Source organism: Glycine soja, chromosome 2 (genome assembly GCF_004193775.1).
Source record: "Glycine soja cultivar W05 chromosome 2, ASM419377v2, whole genome shotgun sequence".
Classification (NCBI taxonomy): domain Eukaryota; kingdom Viridiplantae; phylum Streptophyta; class Magnoliopsida; order Fabales; family Fabaceae; genus Glycine; species Glycine soja.
The window spans coordinates 50,181,364-50,205,165 of NC_041003.1; the positions used below are offsets into that span (position 1 = coordinate 50,181,364).

Consider the following 23,802-nt stretch of genomic DNA (forward strand, 5'->3'; position numbering starts at 1 on the left):
CTGATTGAAATTTTTTACTCATTGCCAAATGGGTAGGCAAGGTAATGATCCTAGTCCTACTACCACTGTGAACTCCTCCATTGCTCTTCTTCAAGAAAGGTTTAGACAGTTGGAGAAGGTGAAAGAAAGAAGAGAGGGGAAACAACTTCTTAAACTCTTGTCATCTGAGAGCACCTCATCATCACAAAACTCTCAACAACAACAACAACCAAGGTTGGTAGCTCCACATAGGCCAACTCTCCATGACTCTCTTTCTCTTGGCCTCAACTTCACAAGCAAGCAAGGCGATCATCACAACACCATCAACATGAAATCACCTCCATCCTCCAATTTATGGCCACATGGAGCATCAACATCAAGAAATTTTGATACCTCGGACGTTGATACTTCTCTTCATCTGTAAATATATTTACTACTGTTTGTCTTAATTTGCTTCCCCAGATAGTACCTTATATAGATGTATAATAACCCTATGTTCTCCGTCATTTTGTATCATTAATCAAAGAGGATATGTATCAGTTATGCTTTACATTTTTTTTCCTTGAAGGTATGTGAATGACATGAAATTCGTAATTGTATATGATCGATGTCAAGAAAATAGTATTTTGTAGTGGCTTGATCGATGTCAAGAAGGCAGTAATGAACGTAACTCAATTGTAGCTGAAATTTATTTCACATATTCTTGTTCTCTTCAAATATTAAATTGGTATTTGATATATCTTGGATGTGTAATACTACTGTAATTTAATTTGAATACTTTTATTTTATAGAAAAAAGGGTAGTACCTAATAAGTTACATAAACTCGTACATGAGTTATTATCAAGTGACAAATATAAATTAAAATAATCTTATGGGCGTGTAATTTAATTTTAATACTTTTATTACAAAAAAGTACTACCCAAAGCAACATACACGCATATATGAGCTGTGATTTAGTGATATACTGATATAATTTTTCTTTTTTTGCGTAAGATTGAAAATTTGATCCATTCACATTAATCCAATATTATTTTACATTCCATCTATATATATATTGTAATTTTTTTAAGACAACTAAAAGCATTAAACATTTTTATTGTATATTTATTAACATTTAAAGCTTTTAAAATTGTTTTTTTAAAACTCACTGATAAATCATATGTATTTAGTTTAACTCGTTTTAAAGAGATAGTTATTTATTTTCATCGAGAAAACTAAAAAAGTTGCAGTAATTATTTCCTCAAAAGTAGTTATTTCCAAACTTGCAATTAGTTTTTTTTTTTTTTACTTATAATTGCTATATTGATCAATTTTTTTAATTTTGTAGAAACATGAATGCATCATGCTCTACTCCAATATCAAATCATCAACTTATAGTTACGTCTAAACACGTGCGTTGAGACATACAAACACGACAATTATATTGTGCTCTCTATTTACTTGGCAGTATCCCAAGGTGGCTTTAGTTGGACTTATATATTTTTTTAATATATATTCTTAAGAAATCAGTACAAAAGGTAGAAAATATATGGCATGCTATATATATGATATCTTATTATAATATAATTTTAAATAAATATTTGGAAATATTTTGAATTTAAAAAATAACAACTAAATTCTGATATTTATTCATAAGTACTTAAACATTTTTCAAAAATTCAGATACAACACTAACAACAATTTTTTTCATTAAGTAAAATCAATTACAAGAATTGAGAAAATCATATCTACAAATAAATCATTAATCTTTTATGTGCACCAAAATTATTTCTCTATAACTATCAAAAGCTTCGCTAAGTGGATAAACTCTTAAGAAAATTCTTAGACGTTGAGGAACTAGTTGAATAATTACGATTGAATAAAACTCTATGTGACTTAAGGTTGTGCAGTAATTCTCTTAATGGATCTCCGTTAACAATTCAATATATCATTGGGGTGTTTTTCTGTACTACTAAATTTTTGTAAAAAAAAATAACTCAATAAATCTGGATTATTTTACATTCTTAAGTATGATAGGATGCAAACCTTTTGTTTGTAAAAAAAAAAAAATAAGGAAGGAAGCCTTTTACATTAAGATAGTTTATATAAGATTTGCAATTGTAATTCTAATTTTGGTTCAAATTGTTGCATTATTGCATGCAGAGGTTTATGGGTACTGGTCACTCACAAATTCGAATGGACCCAAATCAATTCAAATAACTTGTGTTAGATCATTCATGTATTTTGGTCAATATCAAATCAAACTGATCAAAATCGTTCATATACGGGTTGAGTCACGAGTTTAGATTATTCGATCAAAATCGAACTGAATCGATCAAAATTTTTAAAATTATTTGGTTTGACTTTAAATACTATTAATATTGTAACGTCAAGTGTTAAACTACAATATTGGAACATCTTAAAGCATTACTTTTAGTACATTATTATTTATTTTATCTTTTTTCATATTTATTTTGTCTATTATGTTTATAATATTAATGGATTATATTTTGTCCATTTGTTTTAGAAAATCTAATTGTAGCAAAGTTAGTGTAAGAAATTAATTTGTAGAAAATAGTTGTGATTTATACTATTATACTAAATGAAGAATATTTTGTTTTAATTTATATCCATCTATTTTAGAATATTATGTTGATATTATTAAATGAATCAATTTTACTATTTATAGATATTTGATAATATTGTGTTAATTGTATTAAATATTTGAATGAATCATATAAAATGACAATTCTAAGAAGAAGAAAAATCAAATTTAAATAGATAATTTATTGGTCAAAATCGAACCAAATCGATAGTTGAGTTTAAAAAAAATTATAAAAATTAAATCGAATCAAACCGATCAAATTTAATTGGATTAAATATTAAATTTAATTAAAATTGGTCCGAACCGACCCGCTAATACTCTAACAATATTGGAGTTTCACTCTTTCAATTTTTACTTTGCACTCTTTTTTTTTCTAGTTTTATTATTTCTTCCAACTTTCATTAAAAAAAAGAAAACTTATGCTTCCAATTCAATAATCATAGTCATAGACTCCATCCATCACCCAACCAAGTATAAAATTATAGTACTGGTACAAATTAAGTAAAAAAAAAAAAAAAACTGAAACGGGAAACGTACTGTTGAGGGAAGTGTGGAAACGAGTAGCATCGAGAAGCTTCCAAAACGCCACCACATCTTGATCGAAGCAAAGCCCTTCTAAAACCCTACTAGCATATTTTCTTCCAAACGCACTTTCTCAATCTCTCTCTGTCGTAGTTACTATCATCAATTCAATATGCTGCAGAGGCTCTCTTCTACTACTACTCGCTCTTCGTCCGTCTCTGCCTTGCTGCGCTACGGTGGCGGCGCACTTCGCCGGGACGTGCTTGCTCCCATTTCCTCTCCTCACTTAGCTAAGGTAGTCATTTCTCTCTCGCTTTACAATTCACTCTTCATTTCAATTTTCCATTCATTCGTCGCTCGCTACCTTCACAATCACAGGTAGGTGAAAATGACAGCAAAGCAGCTAGATGGTTTTCTATTATGAGCTCGGATAAATCCTCAAACTTGAAAAGGGGTTTGTTGTTGGGCAAACGATATGAATCAACAACTGCTGCAGAATCTTCTTCCCCTCCGGCCGAGAGATATGAGTACCAAGCTGAGGTATGGTACTATGCCCCTTTTTCATGCTTTGTCTTTGTCTTGGCCATAACTTTCGATAATATATGCACCCTTGCCTATGCCAGGTTAGTCGCCTCATGGACCTCATTGTTAACAGTTTATATAGTAACAAGGAAGTCTTTCTTAGGGAGCTTATCAGGTATGCTCTCTCTGTTGCTCTTGACTCTTGACTAGTATTTACATTTTTCTTCTCTGGAAACCTTTTTACCGGAACATGAATTTGTATCATGTATGATTTCCTGCTGACATTCTGCAAGAAATTGAAGAATCTGTTTGGAAAATTTTTATTCAAGTTTCTCCTTTTTCTTTTGGAAAACTATTTCCAAAAAGATTGTTGAAAAATCCAAAAATAGAGAAGCCTATGTCTTGGTATTGATTGAATGTCATGTAATTCTGCATTGTTCAAGCTATTTAACTATGCATTTTCATTTGCAGCAATGCAAGCGATGCTTTGGATAAGCTGCGGTTTCTGAGTGTAACAGAGTCTGGATTGTTGAAGGATGCAGTTGATTTTGATATCCGAATTCAAGCTGATAAGGATAATGGGATCATCACTATTACGTAAGAGAACTAGCTATGAAAATGATTAATGTTTGATAAAAAAAAGTTTGTCATTTCAGTTGTTGCTGCAATTTGTGTTTTATGCAGTGATACAGGCATTGGTATGACTAGGCAAGAACTAGTTGATTGTCTTGGAACTATCGCTCAAAGTGGAACTGCAAAGTTTTTGAAGGCTTTAAAGGATAGCAAGGATGCTGGTGGTGACAACAACTTAATTGGTCAATTTGGTGTGGGATTTTATTCTGCTTTTCTGGTTTCTGATCGGGTATGCATTTTTGTAAAAGTAAATGTGATGCTGTTTTACTTTTTGTTTCATCTGGTATTTATATAATTTTTTGTTGTTTGAAGGTGGTTGTCTCAACAAAGAGTCCAAAATCCGATAAGCAATATGTTTGGGAAGGAGAGGCAAATGCTAGCTCATATACAATATCTGAGGAGACAGATCCTGAGAAGCTGATTCCAAGAGGAACTCGCCTTACATTGTATCTTAAGGCATGTTGATAATTTCCTTTTTTGACCATCAAATATAATTTAGTTTTCTTTATTCCTAAGATTAATTAAAAATGTGATTTCTTTTTTCCCATTGCTATCTTTCAGAGGGATGACAAAGTTTTTGCTCATCCAGAGCGGATTGAGAAGCTTGTGAAAAACTATTCACAATTTGTCTCATTCCCAATATACACATGGCAGGAAAAGGGATACACCAAGGAAGTATGGCTCTACAATCCAGATTTTTTCAGTTTGATAGCACTATCTATGACCGTATTATTTTCAGTTTGAGTGAAGTTCATCGCTTCCAGATTGTAAAAATTGACTTTTTGAACTTTTATTAAATTTTGGGCTTATTCCAGGTGGAAGTCGACGACGATACAACAACTGAAGGCAAAAAGGATGATCAAGATGATAAGACTGAGGTGACAATCTGATTGTTCTGTATATATGCTGAATCAAGTATTTTTTGTGAATGTAAATGTGCGATTGTGTAGCTTCTGCAAATTTACTCGTTGACTCATGACTGAGTCTTTGACACATTGTTATGACAGAAAAAGAAGAAAACTAAAACTGTTGTTGAGCGGTATTGGGATTGGGAGCTGACAAATGAGACCCAACCAATCTGGGTGAGTTTTATGATTTCCAATTCCATGATTTGCACTTGTATTGAAAATTTATTACTTGAATAAAGATTGTGGCAATACTCTATTTATGCAGCTTCGTAATCCTAAAGAAGTCACTAAGGAGGAGTACAATGAATTCTACAAGAAAACTTTTAATGAATACCTGGAGCCATTAGCATCATCACACTTTACCACAGAGGTAAGAATTTAATTGTCTCAAGTGCCATCTTGTTGTGTGTAGTGGATTTTTTTTTTTGTTGATGCAAATTCAGTTCAGCTGAAAAACGTAGCTTGAGAAAATTGATTTTTCTCCAATGTCCAGAGGAGTATAGTGTGAATTTGACAGCTAATATTGTGTTGGTTATTTTTTTTGACAAATGTGTGGATGATGTTTGTTATTGCAGGGTGAGGTAGAATTTAGATCTATACTTTATGTTCCTGCCTTCGCTCCCTCTGGAAAGGATGACATAATCAATCCCAAGACCAAGAATATAAGACTTTTTGTGAAGAGAGTGTTCATTTCAGATGATTTTGATGGAGAACTGGTATAAGCACTTTGCTATCTACAACCTTGAATAAATGGATGGTGTTCTGACAGTTTTATCCTTCACTAATGTGTTACTTGCTTAAACAGTTTCCCCGATACTTAAGCTTTGTCAAAGGTGTTGTTGACTCAAATGACCTTCCACTCAATGTGTCACGTGAAATTCTTCAAGAGAGCCGCGTAGTAAGTAGATAGGGCAACACACATATTCTTACACTTTACATCTGAATCTCTCGTTTAGGATACACTTGTAAAATTCCTTACCTGTTTCATCTTGCTTAATTTTTTTTACTCCGTGGTGCTTGAAGGTGCGGATTATGAGGAAACGTCTAGTTCGTAAAGCTTTTGACATGATTCTGGGAATATCCATGAGTGAGAACAGAGAGGTATATTATTATTTTGAAAATTGTTAACTGTATACTGTTTGCTTTCATTTTTTGTTTTAAGTTGTAGAGGAGCTAGGATAAATTGAGGTGGCTTTATCTTATAGATATATCAACGTTATATATATCCTATCAGTTGCTCTTGGTCTTTTTTATATAACTTCTCTTAAGCTCTTTTTAAAGGATGACCTTTTTCCCTGTTAAATTTTACTGACTGATTTGTTCTGTATGCAGGACTACGAGAAGTTCTGGGAGAACTTTGGCAAACACTTGAAATTGGGTTGCATTGAAGACCGTGAGAATCACAAACGTATTGCTCCATTGCTTCGTTTTTTCTCATCCCAAAGTGATGAAGAACTGATCGGTTTGGATGAATATGTTGAGAACATGAAACCTGATCAAAAGGATATTTATTACATTGCTGCTGACAGTGTGACTAGTGCAAAGAACACACCTTTCTTGGAGAAACTTGCAGAGAAGGATCTTGAAGTATAAGTTTTTTTTTAGAGTTTTTAACTTTGTATCTTTTGAGTACTTATTTCTATCAATTAATATATATTGGTGTTTTTTGTAATGTAATTTTCCAGGTTCTGTTTTTGGTAGATCCAATAGATGAAGTTGCTATTCAAAATCTTAAATCATACAAGGAAAAGAATTTTGTTGACATTAGCAAGGAAGACTTGGATCTAGGTTAACTTCTTTCTTCTTTAAACTTTCAATAATTTGATTGAACAAACACTCGCATTTAGTTAACCAAATATTTGTTAGTCTCTCTTTCGAGCCAATTTTAATGTTGACAATGGGGTGAATTTGTAGCTTGGTTCTTGTTTGATGTTCAAATTCGTTACATATAGTTTGTTCTTTCTGCAGGTGATAAGAATGAGGAAAAGGAAAAGGAAATGAAGCAGGAATTTGGCCAAACATGTGACTGGATCAAGAAACGATTGGGAGATAAAGTTGCAAGTGTGCAAATTTCAAACCGACTTAGCTCTTCACCTTGTGTTCTGGTCTCTGGTAAATTTGGTTGGTCTGCAAACATGGAAAGGTGTGTCGTCTTCTCTAATATTAAATGATGTATTTTGAAAGTTTGAGTAGCAATGTTCAGTATGTTATCAAACTTACTACAGGTTGATGAAGGCACAATCTATGGGTGATGCATCCAGTTTGGAATTCATGAGGAGCAGAAGGGTGTTTGAGATCAACCCTGACCATTCTATTATCAGGAACTTGGATGTACGATAAATGGAGAATCCCCTCTTCTTTTCTTCGTCATGATTCCAAATTGAAATTATGGTAACGTAATCTTGATGGGTAATTTTCAGGCTGCATTTAAAACAAATTCTGACGATGAAGATGCCCTCAGAGCTATCGATCTTTTGTATGATGCTGCTTTGGTTTCCAGTGGTTTTACGGTAAACTCATAGCTTCATATTATTGTTATAAATGTCATTTAAGTTTCCATTGCGAAATCCTAAACTGGTATATTTTGGCTATTTGTTGGTGTGCAGCCTGATAATCCAGCACAACTTGGAGGGAAGATATATGAGATGATGGGTATGGCTCTCACTGGTAAATGGTCTACACCTGGTCAGTTCCAGTCCACGGTAAACCAGCCCCATACCCCAGAAATTGTAGAAGCTGAGGTGGTTGAACCAACTGAGGCTGGTGGTCAGAAGTGAGAGAGGACAGTCATGTGGACATTTTTTGTTTTCTACCCGTTCCTTTCTGTTCTTTCTTTTAACACTGCTTACGGGTGAAATTGTATTCTTGAAGAACATGGGTATTGGTAGTTAGTATTAGTAATATCTATAGTTGATCCTTTCCGTTTTGATTTAATTAGTCAAAAAAATCCAGCATAACCAAGTATAATATTTGACACTTAAAGTAGTTTTTCTTTTGTTTGGGGATAAAAAGATACCAACTAGACCAGAATTTAACATTACATTTCTGCTAGTGCTGGAGAGATTATGTGCTGTCTTTGGTCAATGGATAATGAGATTGGTGAAGTTGTTTGTCACATTCGACACCGAATAAGCATTGTTTATTGTTTATTAAAGAGTTAAACTATTAAGAGTAATGTGGACATTCTACACTAAAAGAAATAATTATAAATTCAAATATTTGCTTAATTGTTTGTTTTAAAGGTTTTATTTGAAATGAAGAAAATAAAATAAGAATTCAACTAATAAAAATTATATACAAAAAGCATTCATGCCACAAATAAAAATAAATTTTCTCTTCTAAATTTAATTTCACTTTTTTCATGTTTTTTTTTTCAACACAGAAAAACCCATGCTTCATCAGAAGGACTATTAACAAATCATAATATTTTAGTATAAATATTTCAAAATTATTATACATATTTTTTGTTGCAAAATCATTATGCATATTTTATATTATCAGAGAATTAAAAAATATTTGACATTTTTATTACATAATTTTACCTATATCAAATTCATTCATGTATTCCCAACAAATACCCTCAACTCTAGTTGGGGTTAATGTAACTAAACTCAAACTCATATATTTCTTTTGAGTTATTAATAGGTTGTTATTATTGTTTACCCTTAAGTGTTTTCCTTGCACTTTGTCAAGTGGAACATCTAGGACTAGGGGTCTCTTGTGCAACAATCGTATTATATCTGTGCCATTTTATTTTTATTAAATGAGATGAGATGAAGAGAAAAATGTAGATTTTTTTTTCACCTTGATTTATAATGTGATGTCATAAGTAAAAACAGACTGTTAACTGCAATTAATGTATATAAAAATTAGAAGAAGAAAAACTAGGTCCGGATCCCAATTATTATGTTATGTAATCATAGATCGTGACAAAAGATGAAAAAAGAGCAAAATTTAAATAAACGAAAGCAAAGAATTTATAAAAGCAAACGATTCAACAATTCATGATATGCTTTCACGAGCTTCAGAAACACTAAATAGTATAATGAAATCGAAATTGACATTAGGAGCGTTGTAACGACTTGGCATAATTTGATAGAAAATTAACGGTATCTGACAGAGTTAACGCTTTTGCCCAAGCAAGAATAAGATGGCACAATTATGAATGAGTAAACACGTAACGCTAGTCAACCGTGTGAACCAGTCAGTCACCGTTGGAAAACACGACCAGACCACCCTCCTTCCTACTTTCACAGTTCAATCAAAAAAATCAATTTGATTATTCTATTTTGTCGTGTTCTTCATAATTCGCCGGTTCAGTCCTTTTCCCGGTCTGGACCGGTCAGGGTAAAATTGGCAAACACACCATTCCTATTTTGACCTAACCAATCCATTTCTCTTCTTTGATCCCATTTCTTTCTCCTTCTTTCCATTAAGATACATACTCCAATCCATTAGCCTTCTTTCCAGTTTTCTTCCCCTCTCTCTGGTAACCTTCTTCTCCTTTTTAATCCAAATTATGATTCTTATTTTTTCCTTGATATTTTTTCTGTGATTGCGTGAATTTCGATCCACCTGTGTGAACGTTTGAAACATCCTTTGTAGCAACTTTATGTCTCAATTTTAAGGTCAACTTTCTGTGCTGGGTCGTTCAAGTTGCATCTTTATCATTTGATCTGTTGTTTGAGTTGATGAGTTAACTTGTGTGACCTCATAGTTTCTGTGGGAGATTGCATATCTCTCAAGCTTCTTTATTTGATAAGAAGCTGTTGCATAATAGCATCAAGAGTGAAATCACCGGTATTAAACTTTCTAATTTTTCTTCTCTTCCGTTATCACTGATGGATTTTCCTGTGATTATTGTGTAGATTATGATAATATGCTTTTTCGAATGTATTTTGTTTTTTGGCATCAGCTTGTTGAAAAATTAGGGCCTGATTGCTTACTAAATAGTTTGATAATTATTCTCTCTAGTCTCTAGTACTTGATTTGTCTTCTGTAATGTTTCTGTGTAGTGGGGGCAGAGGATGAAAGGCTGTAAGCCTACAACTTTTAGCAGATTATGAATTTTCTCAAGTTCCTCACTCTTTGTAACATATTAGTATTAGCATTTAACTTTTTTGTAGCATAACAAAGAATATGTTTTTTTTTAATCAGCAATAAGACTTTCATTGATAGCACAAGTTGTGCAAAAATTACAAGGAGAGTAGCAAATACGCCAATCACAGAACCTACATAATTTATGACCCAAAGCACCCTGAAAACAAACTGTGCTTGGTCGAAACTCAGCAAATATATAATGCATATAATCACCTCCGCTAGTTACTGACAAAGTAAATATTTTTTGGGTAGGTCACCAGGCTCTAACATAAAACAGAAGCCTTTGTGAAAAAAAAGAGAAGAGAATGCTCCCTCCACAACAGCAGTCACGGGTTGGAGGACTACAAACCTCTCTATCTCTAGTTTCTTCAGATCCCCGCCTTTCTCCCGAGGAGCCTAGATCAAACTCTGACAATCTCCGTGAATCTCCTACTGAAAGTGCCAGTTCTCGAGAAACTTGGCCTACTGCTGATGCAATTGCTGCAAAGAAGATGGAAAATGGAAAAGCAGAAATGGATTGCCCTGATCAGTCAGTTATTCGCTGTGTTTCTAGTGCAGACAAAATTAGTCTTCAGGACATTGCAAGAGAACGAGTTGATATAATATGTGAGAAAATGCATCATCTACCTGACGAATTTCTTGAAGAGCTGAAAAATGGACTTCGAGTTATCCTTGAGGGAGGGAATGGCTCACAGCATAGAGAGGAATTTTTCATTTTGCAAAAGCTTGTTCAGAGTAGATCTGATTTAACAGCCAAGACATTGATAAGAGCACATCGTGTACAGCTAGAAATCCTTGTTGCAATAAATTCTGGAATTCAGGGATTTTTACATCCTAGCATCAGTCTATCACAGACATCGCTGATTGAAATATTTGTGTACAAGAGATGCAGAAACATAGCTTGCCAAAACCAACTTCCTGCTGAAGATTGTACCTGTGAGACGTGCGCCAATGGCAATGGTTTCTGCAATCTTTGCATGTGTGTTATCTGCAGCAAGTTTGACTTTGAAGTAAATACATGCCGCTGGATTGGATGTGATTTGTGTTCTCATTGGACTCACACAGACTGTGCCATACGTGAGCAACTTATTTGTATGGGCCCTTCTGCAAAGAATGGAGCAGGGCCAAGTGAAATCGTTTTCAGGTGTCAAGCATGCAACAGAACTTCAGAACTTCTGGGTTGGGTTAAAGATGTCTTCCAGCATTGTGCACCATCATGGGATGGAGAGGCCTTGATGAGGGAACTTGATTTCGTCAGTAGGATCTTTCATGGTAGTAAAGACCCGCGGGGGAGGAAACTTTATTGGAAGTGTGATGATCTCAAGGAAAAATTGAAAAGTGGAAAAGTGGAATCTAAGGCAGCATGCAGGGCAATATTGATGGTTTTCCAAGGTACAAGTTTTCTAGTTTACCTGCAAATTGTAGTTTTAAAGTTTCTGCCTTGACATAGGCTACACACACGTGGATGCACATGCACGTAGTGTGAATACAACATTATTGTCTTTTGCATTTTCTTTGAGCCTATTCACTATGTTCATATCATAGTAGTATTTGTTTATACTAAAAGTTGAAATTTTATTAAAACTGTGTTGGAATGATTAAAAAAAGAAGCTTTTAGACTATACTCTGAGGTTATCTCGAAACTTCCTGCTTTCTCTTTATTAAAACCTGAATTTGAACACATAAAGGAATAAAATTGTGATTTGCATTGTTAAAAACATGTATAATCAATGAAATTAACTATGTTACTTGATTAATTATCCTTTCTTCTTGTTTTAACCAATGTTTTTCATATATGAAGAGCTTGAGCTGGACTCTCCAAAGAGCCTGGAAAATGCAGAAAGTGGAAGGCTAATTGCTCCCCAGGAGGCATGCAATAGAATTGCTGAAGTGGTCCATGAGGCTATAAGAAAGATGGAAATAGTAGCTGATGAAAAGATGAGAATGTTCAAGAAGGCTCGCTTGGCTTTTGATGCTTGTGAACGTGAATTAGCAGACAAGGCCAGAGAGGCAGGAGAACTGAAAATGGACAGGCAAAAAAAGAAGTTACAGATTGAAGAACTGGAGAGAATTGTGAGGCTTAAAAATGCAGAAGCTGATATGTTCCAGTTGAAGGCTAACGAGGCTAAAAGAGAGGCAGAGCGGCTCCAGAGGATTGCTCTTGCCAAGTCAGATAAATCAGAGGAAGAATATACTAGCAACTATTTGAAGCAAAAATTAAGTGAGGCTGAAGCTGAGAAGCAATATCTGTATGAGAAGATCAAATTGCAGGAAACTTCTCGTGTATCACAGAGCAGTAGTGGGGTTGACCCCTCTTCAATGCTGGTGTATTCCAAAATCCATGATCTTCTCTACAGTGTTCCTCCCAAGGCAGACGGTCAATCTAATGAGTGCCACCCTTTCAGAACAAACCCATGAGTACTGGTTCAGTGTATGTTATAATCTTCTACATATTATAGCAATGCTATTCTGTTGCACAATTGATGAAGAGCTAGTCTAATTCCATTAGGTTCAAGACAATGTAAGCCTTTTGTAGATCGAAGAGGTACTAGTAAGTAAAGGCTTAACTTAGTTTGAAATTTGGTTTGTTCTATGGGGTGTATGTATGAATAAGCATTTGTGACAAATTTTTTATTGTTTCTTGATTTGTGGAATCTAATTAGTTAGTCAATATGTTTTAACATTGTGGTGAGTGAGTTGGATCAGGACTACAGGCCAAATAGGTCGTTGTGGAGACAAAGTAAAAGTAATGTTAAACGAAACGACATTACAGCTGAAGGGAAAGTATTTTCTCGTATTACTGCAAAGTTGGGATACTCATCTTTTAAACAGATGGAGATGGGTTTGTCACATTACTGTTCTTTGGGTCTTCCTTGGGTTCTGGAGCTCGGTGGGAAGGCACCATGTTGTCACATGTCAAAGCAGCATTGATTCCGTGGCATCTTATGGAAGAGCTTTGTCACAAATTTAGTGCGACAATTCTTGCATTGTTGACGAACAAACCTGTTCTTCCACTGTTGGTGATGTTGATCACTCTGCTTAGAACGCTAGAGGGAAACCACAGAGCCATTTGGAAAATGTAATAGATGGCTGAGCACTAATGGTGTTGGAATAGAATGGCTGAGTATGAAATCATGAAGCTGGTCTAGAGCTATTGAGAATTGAGATAGTTCACCATCATTTGGCATTAGGAATGTTAAATCATTGTTTTGCAGTGAGTTGGGCTGGCTGTTGAGTATTTTGAGGAGGATGACAAATCCGTAGTAGGACAAGCTTCTCATGTCGGCCATGGCTGCCTGCAGGTCGGCTTGGTTGAATGACATTGTGGACTGAGATTCACCAATGGCAAAGAGTGTAAGAAGGATCACAAACCAGAGAGCCATTAGGGAAAGGATGAGAATTTGCTTGAATGTTTACTGTTTGTGTTTGTGTGTGATGAATGCAATGACATCTCACTTTGCTTGGTATTTATTGCTACGTTATTGATTCACGCCTATGTTGCCACACTTTCTTCCCCTTTCTAGGAAGGTAGGTGGGAGGCCGGTTGTGCATGATGAGGTACTGAGAATGTAGTAGATAGCCCAGAAAGCCGAGAATGTTTTGGAGTTTAGAGGTAGGTGTTTTATTTATTTATTAATATTCAATAATAAATCTCTTTGTATCTTGGTTAATTCCTATGAATAAAAAAACAAACTTTTTTTTTATAATTATCTTGAAAGTTGAACCTGAATCTCCATCGTTTTATCACTTTAGATTTTTATGTTTTACATGAATTACCCATCAAGGAGTGATTGATCATTGTGACTTAATCATCGAAAATCAACGAGCTGTATCCTAGTTTGACCCATTTTCTTATTCTACTACTATGAGCACAATCATAAAAGAGATGAAAGATGTGTTTAATAGAGACAGGAAATCCTTTTCAGATTTTAGCTACGAAAGCTCCTAGGCACAGAGAACTCTATCGTTGGTAACTGTTAACTTCAGACTGAAGCAGTTCGTTGAGCTAAACAAATGGTCAGTGTCATAGTAGAGGTGAGCAGGCGATTGTACAGGTATCTGCAGGGCAAATATAGGATTATCAAAACTTTGTATGGAAAACAAAATATGGGTAATATTTTTTTTTTAATAAAAGGAATAAAGAAAAAAAACTTTTAAAAAATATAATTATAACTTTTTCTTTTTAATTTTTTCTCTTCTCATTTTTTCTGTACAACGGAAATCCTTCTCCCTTCTAGTCCTTAGAAGATTAAAAAAAATGTCCCTAATGATATAGTAGATATTTAGATTAAAGTTTGTAAACTTAAATTGAGTTAAAAAAATTTCAAAAAAAAAAATTGAGTTAAACTTAAGTTTGTAAAATTTGAAAAAATAACTCAACTTTTCCTTTTGTAAAATTGGATTTCAAAATAAAATTTTGATTGCAAATACATTTTTGGGGTAAGCAAATATGTTATCAATGAGTTTACTCTCTAAAAGTACCTTCAATATCCAAAAATGCTTATTTAACTAATAATCAAACATAAGCATAATTTCTTTAGATGAATAGCAAGTTTGGGTTTTTCTCTAGACCACAAAAATGCCCTAGGCTTATGAACATGTGAAAATTAGAGCATCATGAACGTTAAGCAGTGAACATTACGCACTCGACAATGAACAATGCCCGTCCAGTAGCGATGCGATATGCAGGGACTGTTCACGCTAGGCGCATGTTTTTCATCTGTCAAACACTCTACAATTCAATATCTACAACTCTAAATATGCTCAAATTCTCAAAACATTGCACTTGTGTCGATGTTTTTTTTACGATGTTGTAGATGAATCATAATCAAACTCTCTTCACGAAAAATATAGATCTATATTTAAGCTTAAGCTTTCCATGAAGACCAGATCACTTCAATCACATTTCTAGATTGAGTTGTCACTTAAACAAAGGAGATATAAAATTTGAAGCTTCTCACTATTGTTCATCTTCCCCACAATTAAAATCCAAGAAAAGAGAAGTCTATTCACGCATTTTTTTTTTCATTTAAACCATTGAAATCATGAATAAGAAAATATGAATTATTTTCTCACAATATCCCCCAAGTTAATGCTTTGAAACATGTAAAAAAAATCTCTAAATTTGGGTATATCTTAGATTTATCAATGATCTTTTAAAATTGCATCTTAAGTTTTTTCTTCTTCTTTAAAACGTTCTCATCTTACAATATATTGTAATAGTGATTTTATTTTTTTACTTTCTTAATTATTGAATTTAAATCATCAATTAACATTGCTTAAAATTAGCAAGGTCGCATAAACATATACCTTTAGAATCACTAAATAAATAACTTAATGTTGATTGATGTAAAAATTAATGTTTGTATGTTCAAGAATGATTCAAAAAAATAATGATTTCATTAATATCTCAAAAAAATAATGATTTCATTAATGAAAATTCCAAGAGCATTAATTATGATTAAATATTTTAAATTCTTTTAAAACAAATATTAAATTATTTTTATATGTTTTGTATAATAACTGTTATTATTTTATTAATCAGTACCTTAAAGTTAGAACACTCTTATAAAAAAAGAATCATATAAATTTCATCTTCAATATTCATTGTATATTAATTACATACTTATTGAAACATGAACATGCTCTAAATTGATTCAGCTGTTGAAAACTTCAACTGCCACTTGTTGTAAGTGGTAGTCGTGTCTCCACCATAGGTGGGGGACACCTTCTTACCCAAATGGCCTCCAAAGGCTAGCTCCTATATGAGTAAAACAAAAATAAATTTGAAATCTTCAATTTGACCAAGAGTCAATATGGTAAAGAATTTCAAGACAAGCTTGGAGATTATAATCTTTCAAACTCAATTTATAAAGCCATTTGCATCAGCATGTCCTCTTCACACCCATTATTATAAAATATAAACAGCAAACTGACACTATATTATATAAGTTCAAATTTTGATGAATATATATATCGACCTTACAGAAATAATGTTCACTAGCTAATATTGAGGGTTACAGACATTTGCAAAGATAAAATCCGTACAGCAAAGGTTGCTATCAAGCTTGGTCAAGACAAGGTTGTGTGTCAGGAAAATAGATAGGCGAGCTAATTTATAATGTCTTTTGTCTTTTATCATTTTTGTCTCTATTTTGATTAAGTTGTCAACTTCAGACTTGTACATGCTACAGTTGTCGATTTTATTTAGGAAGCATTACGAAAAATATGGCATTCAGTAATATTTATAAAGAATCAAATAAATCTTTCTATAGTAGCATTTTTTTTACTAATCCTTTTATTTATTAAAAAAATATTAAATATATTTATTTTTTATTCGATGTTTCTTATATAAAATATTAAGATTATGAATAGAGACATGATTGTACACATAATGCATTTTTAAATCTAAAATATACAATCATTCAACTTTTACATAATAAATATTATCATCTTATTTTATTGTCATAATTGTGTCTCTCTAACTGGGAGTAGAGTAGCTAGGTAGCTGCATAGTAACACAAGCGTAGGGCATAGCTGCTAATTGTAATAGGCACTAGCTTCTTACGTTGAAATTGAATGGGGCAGTTATTGTGCATCCGAGGCAGACTACACATGTTGTTGGTTGTTTATATTGATGAAATATGAGTTAATTTGATAGTTAATAAATAAATATAATTTTTTTTATTATCTTTAATGAAATAATGAATAAATTAATATATTTATTATTTTTTATCAGTAAAAGTTAAGAGAAGAATAATTCAAATATTTTAAAGAAAAATTGAGTAAAAAGTGGAAAAAAAAGCTTGAAGAAGTGAACACTTCACTTAGTGCACAAAAAAACTCATAACGAAACACAAAGGCGCGCTTAGCGTGAGAGTTCACACTAAGCGCAAAGTCAACGTAAAAATTAAGTTACTTGGAGCTTGTATAATGAAGAGGAAGCAAAAGGAAAAGACATCGAGTCTCATAACTATCCAAAGCTTGGGGTCTATCCCTTAGGGGAAACTCTCTTTCTTAGTCATTTCCCTCTTTTTTATCATTAGTCATTCAACCATTTCTTTCATTAGCCTTTTCTGAAGTGTAAAACTTCTCATGGCTACGAGAGATTTCTCTTGGAGTCTAGCAGTCAGTGCCCTTATAATGTAATTGCTCTTCTTGCAATTTCAATTTCTATTGTTCCTTTTATATTTTTCATTGTTATTGTGTGGTTTTTTAGGAAAAATGACAATGTCTAAATAACTAATAAATGACATCTCAACATTACATTATCAAGGGATAAAGTGACTTTGTTGTACCTTTGCATACATTTTTATACGTCCCAACATAATTGCATTCTGATGACGTCTTCTAAATCATCTTTGTTCTCTTGTTTATTATTATTTTTGTCTTTTTAAATTTAATTTCTTTCATTCTCTTTATTTCTATTTTACTTCCTCTTTTATTGTTTACAAATTGAATATTCACCAACACAAGACACTCAATTTTTAGTTCAATCTTTATTATTTGTGATAAAATTAATACACTTATCAATCTTTTAAAAGCTGTCATCTACAACTGTATTCGGATATCTTGATAATGTTTGGTACCCGCGTTGTAAGTCTGATGTAGTTAGAAGGCCTACATAAGCCTGAGTAATTAAAATTTCAACTTTAAACTTATCAATATTTTTTTTATTTTTTAAAATAAAAGACCATACATATTAACTAAAAGATCTCATGTTATTTTTTTTAAATAAAAAAATTCTCTTAAATTTTATTTTAGGTCTCATTTTCTATTCATTTGACCCTACCTAATTATATTCTTCAATTTTCTCTCTATTTTCTACTGCATGTTTGTGATTCACTTTTTTTTTTATAATGTGGGATATACCAAATTGAATCAGAGACTATTTTTTTTAAGTTACTGAAATTCATTTATGCTATGTTTTTTATTTTCTATTTGACAAAAGCACAAGAGAAGTGAGTTGAGAAAGCAAGGAAGAGTGATTAAGTGTGCAAATTTCATCAATTTGACGGTCGAGTATTGGGGAAATTTTTAAAATTTGTGTGAGCCCTACAAAAAAAATGTTGGTGCAAGAGAGAGCCCATATAACAGAATTGATGAGAATGTAGTTTAAAAGTGTTGTTCATGTGACTCAAGGGTGTATGATAAAGTAATAATGGATCATGTTTGTAACATAATTAACTACGGTACATTTTATATGCAAAACGGCAAAATAATGTGTTAAGAAGCATATAAAATTGATTATCAGCATGTTTGGGTTGACATTGAGATTAAAGCGTCTTTAACATGAAAAAGAAAAACTAAAAATAATAGCTTCAACCTTCAACACGGATCGATTATGTTTGTTTTATATAATTGATTATGTTACTTAGGTGCGTCTTAAATATATATCCGAACAATTACATATGTTTGCTTTATATGACCAATTATATTATTTTTTATTTTTTCTCTTTCCTATTTTATTTAATTTCTCCTTTATTTTTCTTATATCAAATTACCAATATTTTTTATCTATTTTTTTTTCACTTACATATTTTGCTGCTATTTCCTTTTTCCAAACCAAAAATATACTCTTAAGGAATTGAAATCTATTCGAGGGATAATATCTTCTTACACATTATATATATATATATATATATAAGAATTAAATTCTTAATTACATGCTTAAAAACATAATTATCTTATGAATACTATATCATGTTAGTGATTTACTTTTCTTTTTTTAAAATATTTATTTTCATAAGTATAAAATAAGTAATTTCCTAAAAAAAATAATTATATCTTTAAAATAAATTAAATAAAAATATGCATCTAATAATCTTAAATTTGCCTCCTATTGAATGAAACAACCCCATTTTAAAATAAAGTGATCAACTTGGTGATCTAAATAATTTGATTAAATTTTGAACACTACTTAAATGTTTTTATTTAGAGAAAATAAATATTCACTGTCAATATAAAAAAGTTTTACGTTATTTAATCACAAACTTTCATATACAATAAATTTATTAACTCTTATCATAATTACCTTAAAAATTATAATACCCTTGGTTTTTGATTAATTGATACTGTATAATCATTAAACTCTTTTATTTATGTATAAGATAAGTTGTAAATCATTAAACTCTTTTATTTGTATTGGATAAAATACGTTTTTATTTCCTTAAATATAATGATATTCTTGTTTTAGTCTTTTAAATTAAAAGTTGATTGTTTTATCCAAAATCGTAAAATGCTTTTTTTAGTTACTTTCTCCACGCATTATTAGTGCATGTCAAACATGACATATTGAATGTGACGGTTTTTTACCGTCACAATTTAATTTTTAATTGAAATTTTAAAACATGCCACAAATTACAAAAATAAAATAAAAATACAATAATCAAATTGTTAATTAATCATGTTCTTCATACACATTCCCTTAAACAACTCTCGTCCATAATCCAACCTACCACTTCTCATACATAGCGAGCGCCGGATTTTATGTTTCAGCGCCTTGTTTTGTTGTGAATGGCGGCGTGGGTTATTCAAGTTGGAATTGCTTTCTTGATTTTTATAGTTCCTCAAAAAGCTGATTAATTTTTATGTTTAAATTAAAATGTTTATTTTGATTGTGAATTTGGTTTTTTCTGAAATTGATAACAAAAAAATAAGGCACTATTGTTTTATTTGAATGGGAATGGAGATTGTGAAATATGAATATTTTGATATGAGGAAAGCTCAAATCATTCAATTCTTCAAGAGTTGCAACAGTTATCTCTTAGTGATATGATGGACTAATATTATTTATTTCTAAATTATTTTTATATTTTTTCTATAATTTGTAACAGTAAAAAATCATCACAAATTACACATTTAATATGTTTTGTTAGGCCTACACTAATGTTATTTAGAGAGAAGGACTAAAATAAATATTTATCAAGTTGGAAGAATTAAAAAAATTAATTTGAGAGACAAAAAAAACATTCCTTTAATTTAAAATATTTAAAATATATTTAAGTATTCATATCTTAATAAATATTCATGGATACATATAAATATCAACAAATATACAATTATTGGATTAGAATGATATTGGTATGCATCCTTATGCTGCACTTATCCAAAAGATGACCAACTTATAATTATAGGGAGGTGCCCAACTAGTTGGCTCGACAAGGTTATTCTTCAACGAGTGTTGGTTGATGTCTCGAATGTTTCTTTTATTATACTTTAGTTTCTATTCTTCTGTTTGTATTAGTTTCCCATTCATAAAAAAACAAATATCAATAAATAAATATTTATAAAATTTGTGAATATTTCTTATATATATATATATATATATATATATATATATATATATAATGGATAACAAATTTTCATTCAGCAAGACAAATGAAATCTCTACTTACAATTATTTCCAACATGAAAATTATTAGATGCTCACTAAAAGCTAGAGACCACAGTCATCAAACCTTAAAACTTACTCTCTTAATGATTAAATGGATTTTTCATATATACTAACTCCCTACCTCTGTCCACAAGTTTCTTTAATTATTTAACTTCGACAGGCAAGTGGACTATAAAATACGGGTCCTTAAATAATTTCAGATTGACATATTTCTTAACATTTACTGAAATACATCGAAGAGGAAACATTGATTGAGTCGTTGGATTATTATGTTACAGTCGTACTATACTACATTTCACATTATAAAATCCTTTTAATCATTACAAACATACAGACATATTGTACAAAGATTTGAAGGTAAACAACTTTGTTTGGTAGTTATTGAAAACCACAAAAATGCCGACCAAACCTACATTAAGCTGTGTCTAATTCTGATAAATTGAAGACTTCCTCCTTTTCAATAAGATGGCTTTGGTTTAAAATAATATCACATAAAGAAAAACAATTATTGTACAACCATGCAAGGAAATTGTATTAAATTTAAGGCATTTGAAAATAGTTTCATCTTGTTACTATTCGTTAATTTAAAAACCATTACATGAAGAAAAAGTAATATTCTAGCAAGAAAAAGAAATTAAAACAATGGATCGAAAGATTATAAATTCCATGCCTTTAAATAAGTTATGAAGAAGAGGTGAAAAATCCTGTAGCTGGAATAATTAGGAATAGAATGCATATTCTTGAAGAGAAATCTTCCTAGGGAGAATAATAGGCATTGTGGTGGGTCTATGCCCAAATGGATTTTGTAATTATTGAACCTACACATAGTTACTTGATGTGCCCCATACAGTAATGCACTTCCCACATGAACATAGTACTTAGCTCCAAAAGATGAATAAATTAATATAAATAAATAAATAGCGTGGTAGTTTCCATGGCAAGAAGTAAAAATCAAAATGGAAAGGGAAAGTAACAAAGCTTCCAATACCATTATGCCGAAGTGGATTACAATGAAGCATGACCCTACAAGTTTAAACCATCTAAGAGTTGCTTTGATGATTGGATTAATTCTTTTCTAGTTGGTCACTTTCTTTTTGACCCTCAAGTGTTGATCTGTTTGCCAATCTTATAAAAGTATTTTCTTTTTTCTACAACACATATATCAATGTAAAATATGGGAAAAAAATATACTTCAAATTAATTAAAAAATACATCTTAATCAATATTAACGATTTAAAATTAATTATATCAAATTATAAACTAAACAGCTCCTAAAACCGTAGGTTTTACTTTTTTTCCCTTGTAAAATGTACAACCACTACTTACCCTCTAGCTATATGTCAACTTATTTTCGGCGGAAGATTGTTTATATAATAACGTTGAAAAATATTATATTATATTATATTATTGTGAATAAATATTTTACGAGTTTACTTGATAAACGTACTTCATGGTAATGGTACTAAATTGCCAACTATGAACAGCCCAAAAAAAAAGTAATGGAGCCAAGCCAAATTGGCAATGATGAACACTCCCCTTAAAAAAACAAAGTAATGCTGCCAATAGGAAACACAGCTAGTTCAGCTTGCATCATCATATTCCAATATATTGTTATTGTTATGTCACCCGAATCGAACTGACCTGCATTCGTAATACGGAATTTTGTTTTCTATCATTTATCATAGAATTTAAAAATGGTGCCTTACAACTTTTTACAGTATATTTTAGTATGAATAAGTTAAATGCTAAAAATGAGAAGAAAATATATATTTGTAAAAAAAATATTTAAGGACCTGTTTGATTTTGAGGAAATGCTTTTGTTTTCATTTTCTATTTTAATTACAAGTTTCTTTGAGATATAATAAAAATACTAAAAAATAACAAATATGTTATTTTACTTTTTTTAATAACTTTTGAAAATAAGAAATATAGGAAAATAACATGGCATTTGTATAATTATAATTAAAAAACATATTTTCCAAATCAAACAATTCCTAATTTTTCAATTCTACAGTAGGAATTAGGACCCCCCCCCCCCCTCCACATAATGAGAAATAGATGAGTTTATTATTATTATTTATATTTAGCTTAACAAGAAAGTATGAATACAGATTAAATTTGTCTATAGATCTGACTATAATGTAAGAACCCGTAAAAAAAAGAAGACTATAACATAAGAAATGGACACGTTTTATTTTATTAACTCAATCCAATTCCATCAATTGACTGTATGGATGCACAAAGTATGTTGTACACAATATATTATCACAGCAAAAAGACCATTCAATCAATTGACCACAAATCAATTGACTTAAACAAACAACAGCAACGGCTAATCAATTGAACTTACATATGTGATTAGCATATGAAACCAACTTGTTAAGGAAATATTCAAGCTCATTTAATCTCATTAGGTAAAAATCTGTTCTGTGATCTGTCTACCACTCCTAGCTAGGTTTTACTTATGTAGGTAGGTATATATACTATTTCCTCCTGCTGAACTTTATGAAAAAATTTCTCCCTAAGTGAAACTTATACATTCTTAACTTTCCAACATAACTGTACTTAAAAAAAAACAGAACAGTACTGTACAACAAGTTCTCCTTATGTAAAGATTGTAAATTTGTTTAAGCACTGGAAATGTTCTGGATCGCAAGAAAAAGTGGCATGACAATAACAGCAAAAATCTGGCTGTATGTAAAACAGTGTTGGTAGTTACTATTTTTGCTAGAAATGACAAATCTCACCGCCATAGCAAAAATCGTAAGAGTGGGACTCCACTTTAAAACTTAACATATTTCTGAAAAAAAATATTTCTCACTAATCATAAATCATCATTAATTAATAGGTATAACCCTACTTCCATATCCCACAATGATGAATAACTCTCAAGGCAAGAAATTCACAGATCTAAAGTCTAAAACTAAATATGAGGGTTTTTGTGCGGTTGATCACCACCAAATTAAGATTAACTTATTAAATGTTTAAAACGATAAAAAATTAAGTTAATATAATAATATCCATGCAATGATGGTCAAACCAATTATGCTTTTGATAGTAGTTTTTAATCAAATTGGCACTTTGTTTAGTACTATTGCTGGGTTGATTCTCACTTTCTTTCATTATTATATATTGGTGGGTAAGGTATGTAGCCGAC

At 31.5% G+C, this 23,802-nt stretch overlaps 3 protein-coding genes across 3 annotated transcripts; all 3 read left to right on the plus strand.

The window, feature by feature from the left end:
- LOC114403561 lies at nt 1-666 on the plus strand. The gene has a single exon (XM_028366585.1). It carries the CDS (start codon nt 29-31, stop codon nt 401-403), a length of 375 nt encoding a protein of 124 aa, XP_028222386.1. The 5' UTR covers nt 1-28; the 3' UTR covers nt 404-666.
- A 2,397-nt stretch (nt 667-3,063) lies between these two features.
- Nucleotides 3,064-8,266, plus strand: LOC114403568 (heat shock protein 90-6, mitochondrial-like). Its single transcript, XM_028366591.1, has 19 exons — nt 3,064-3,381; nt 3,465-3,626; nt 3,710-3,783; nt 4,080-4,205; nt 4,293-4,470; nt 4,554-4,697; nt 4,803-4,916; nt 5,057-5,119; nt 5,249-5,323; nt 5,415-5,519; nt 5,725-5,865; nt 5,955-6,047; nt 6,173-6,250; nt 6,482-6,736; nt 6,835-6,937; nt 7,118-7,292; nt 7,375-7,480; nt 7,570-7,659; nt 7,756-8,266. Exons 1-19 carry the CDS (start codon nt 3,259-3,261, stop codon nt 7,924-7,926), a joined length of 2,376 nt encoding a protein of 791 aa, XP_028222392.1. The 5' UTR covers nt 3,064-3,258; the 3' UTR covers nt 7,927-8,266.
- Nucleotides 8,267-9,423: 1,157 nt separating this feature from the next.
- Nucleotides 9,424-12,941, plus strand: LOC114403575 (OBERON-like protein). The gene is made up of 3 exons (XM_028366599.1): nt 9,424-9,638; nt 10,502-11,641; nt 12,051-12,941. Exons 2-3 carry the CDS (start codon nt 10,555-10,557, stop codon nt 12,665-12,667), a joined length of 1,704 nt encoding a protein of 567 aa, XP_028222400.1. The 5' UTR covers nt 9,424-9,638; nt 10,502-10,554; the 3' UTR covers nt 12,668-12,941.
- The last annotated feature ends 10,861 nt before the right edge of the window (nt 12,942-23,802 follow it).

Excerpts from the sequence above, each read along its gene's own strand:
- LOC114403561 (XM_028366585.1), top strand. The coding sequence starts at position 29 with ATGGGTAGGCAAGGTAATGATCCTAGTCCTACTACCACTGTGAACTCC.
- LOC114403568 (XM_028366591.1), top strand. The coding sequence starts at position 3,259 with ATGCTGCAGAGGCTCTCTTCTACTACTACTCGCTCTTCGTCCGTCTCT. Across the intron at positions 6,251-6,481 it reads CCATGAGTGAGAACAGAGAG|GACTACGAGAAGTTCTGGGA; the intron begins GTATATTATTAT and ends TTCTGTATGCAG. Across the intron at positions 7,293-7,374 it reads TGGTCTGCAAACATGGAAAG|GTTGATGAAGGCACAATCTA; the intron begins GTGTGTCGTCTT and ends AACTTACTACAG.
- LOC114403575 (XM_028366599.1), top strand. The coding sequence starts at position 10,555 with ATGCTCCCTCCACAACAGCAGTCACGGGTTGGAGGACTACAAACCTCT. Across the intron at positions 11,642-12,050 it reads AATATTGATGGTTTTCCAAG|AGCTTGAGCTGGACTCTCCA; the intron begins GTACAAGTTTTC and ends TCATATATGAAG.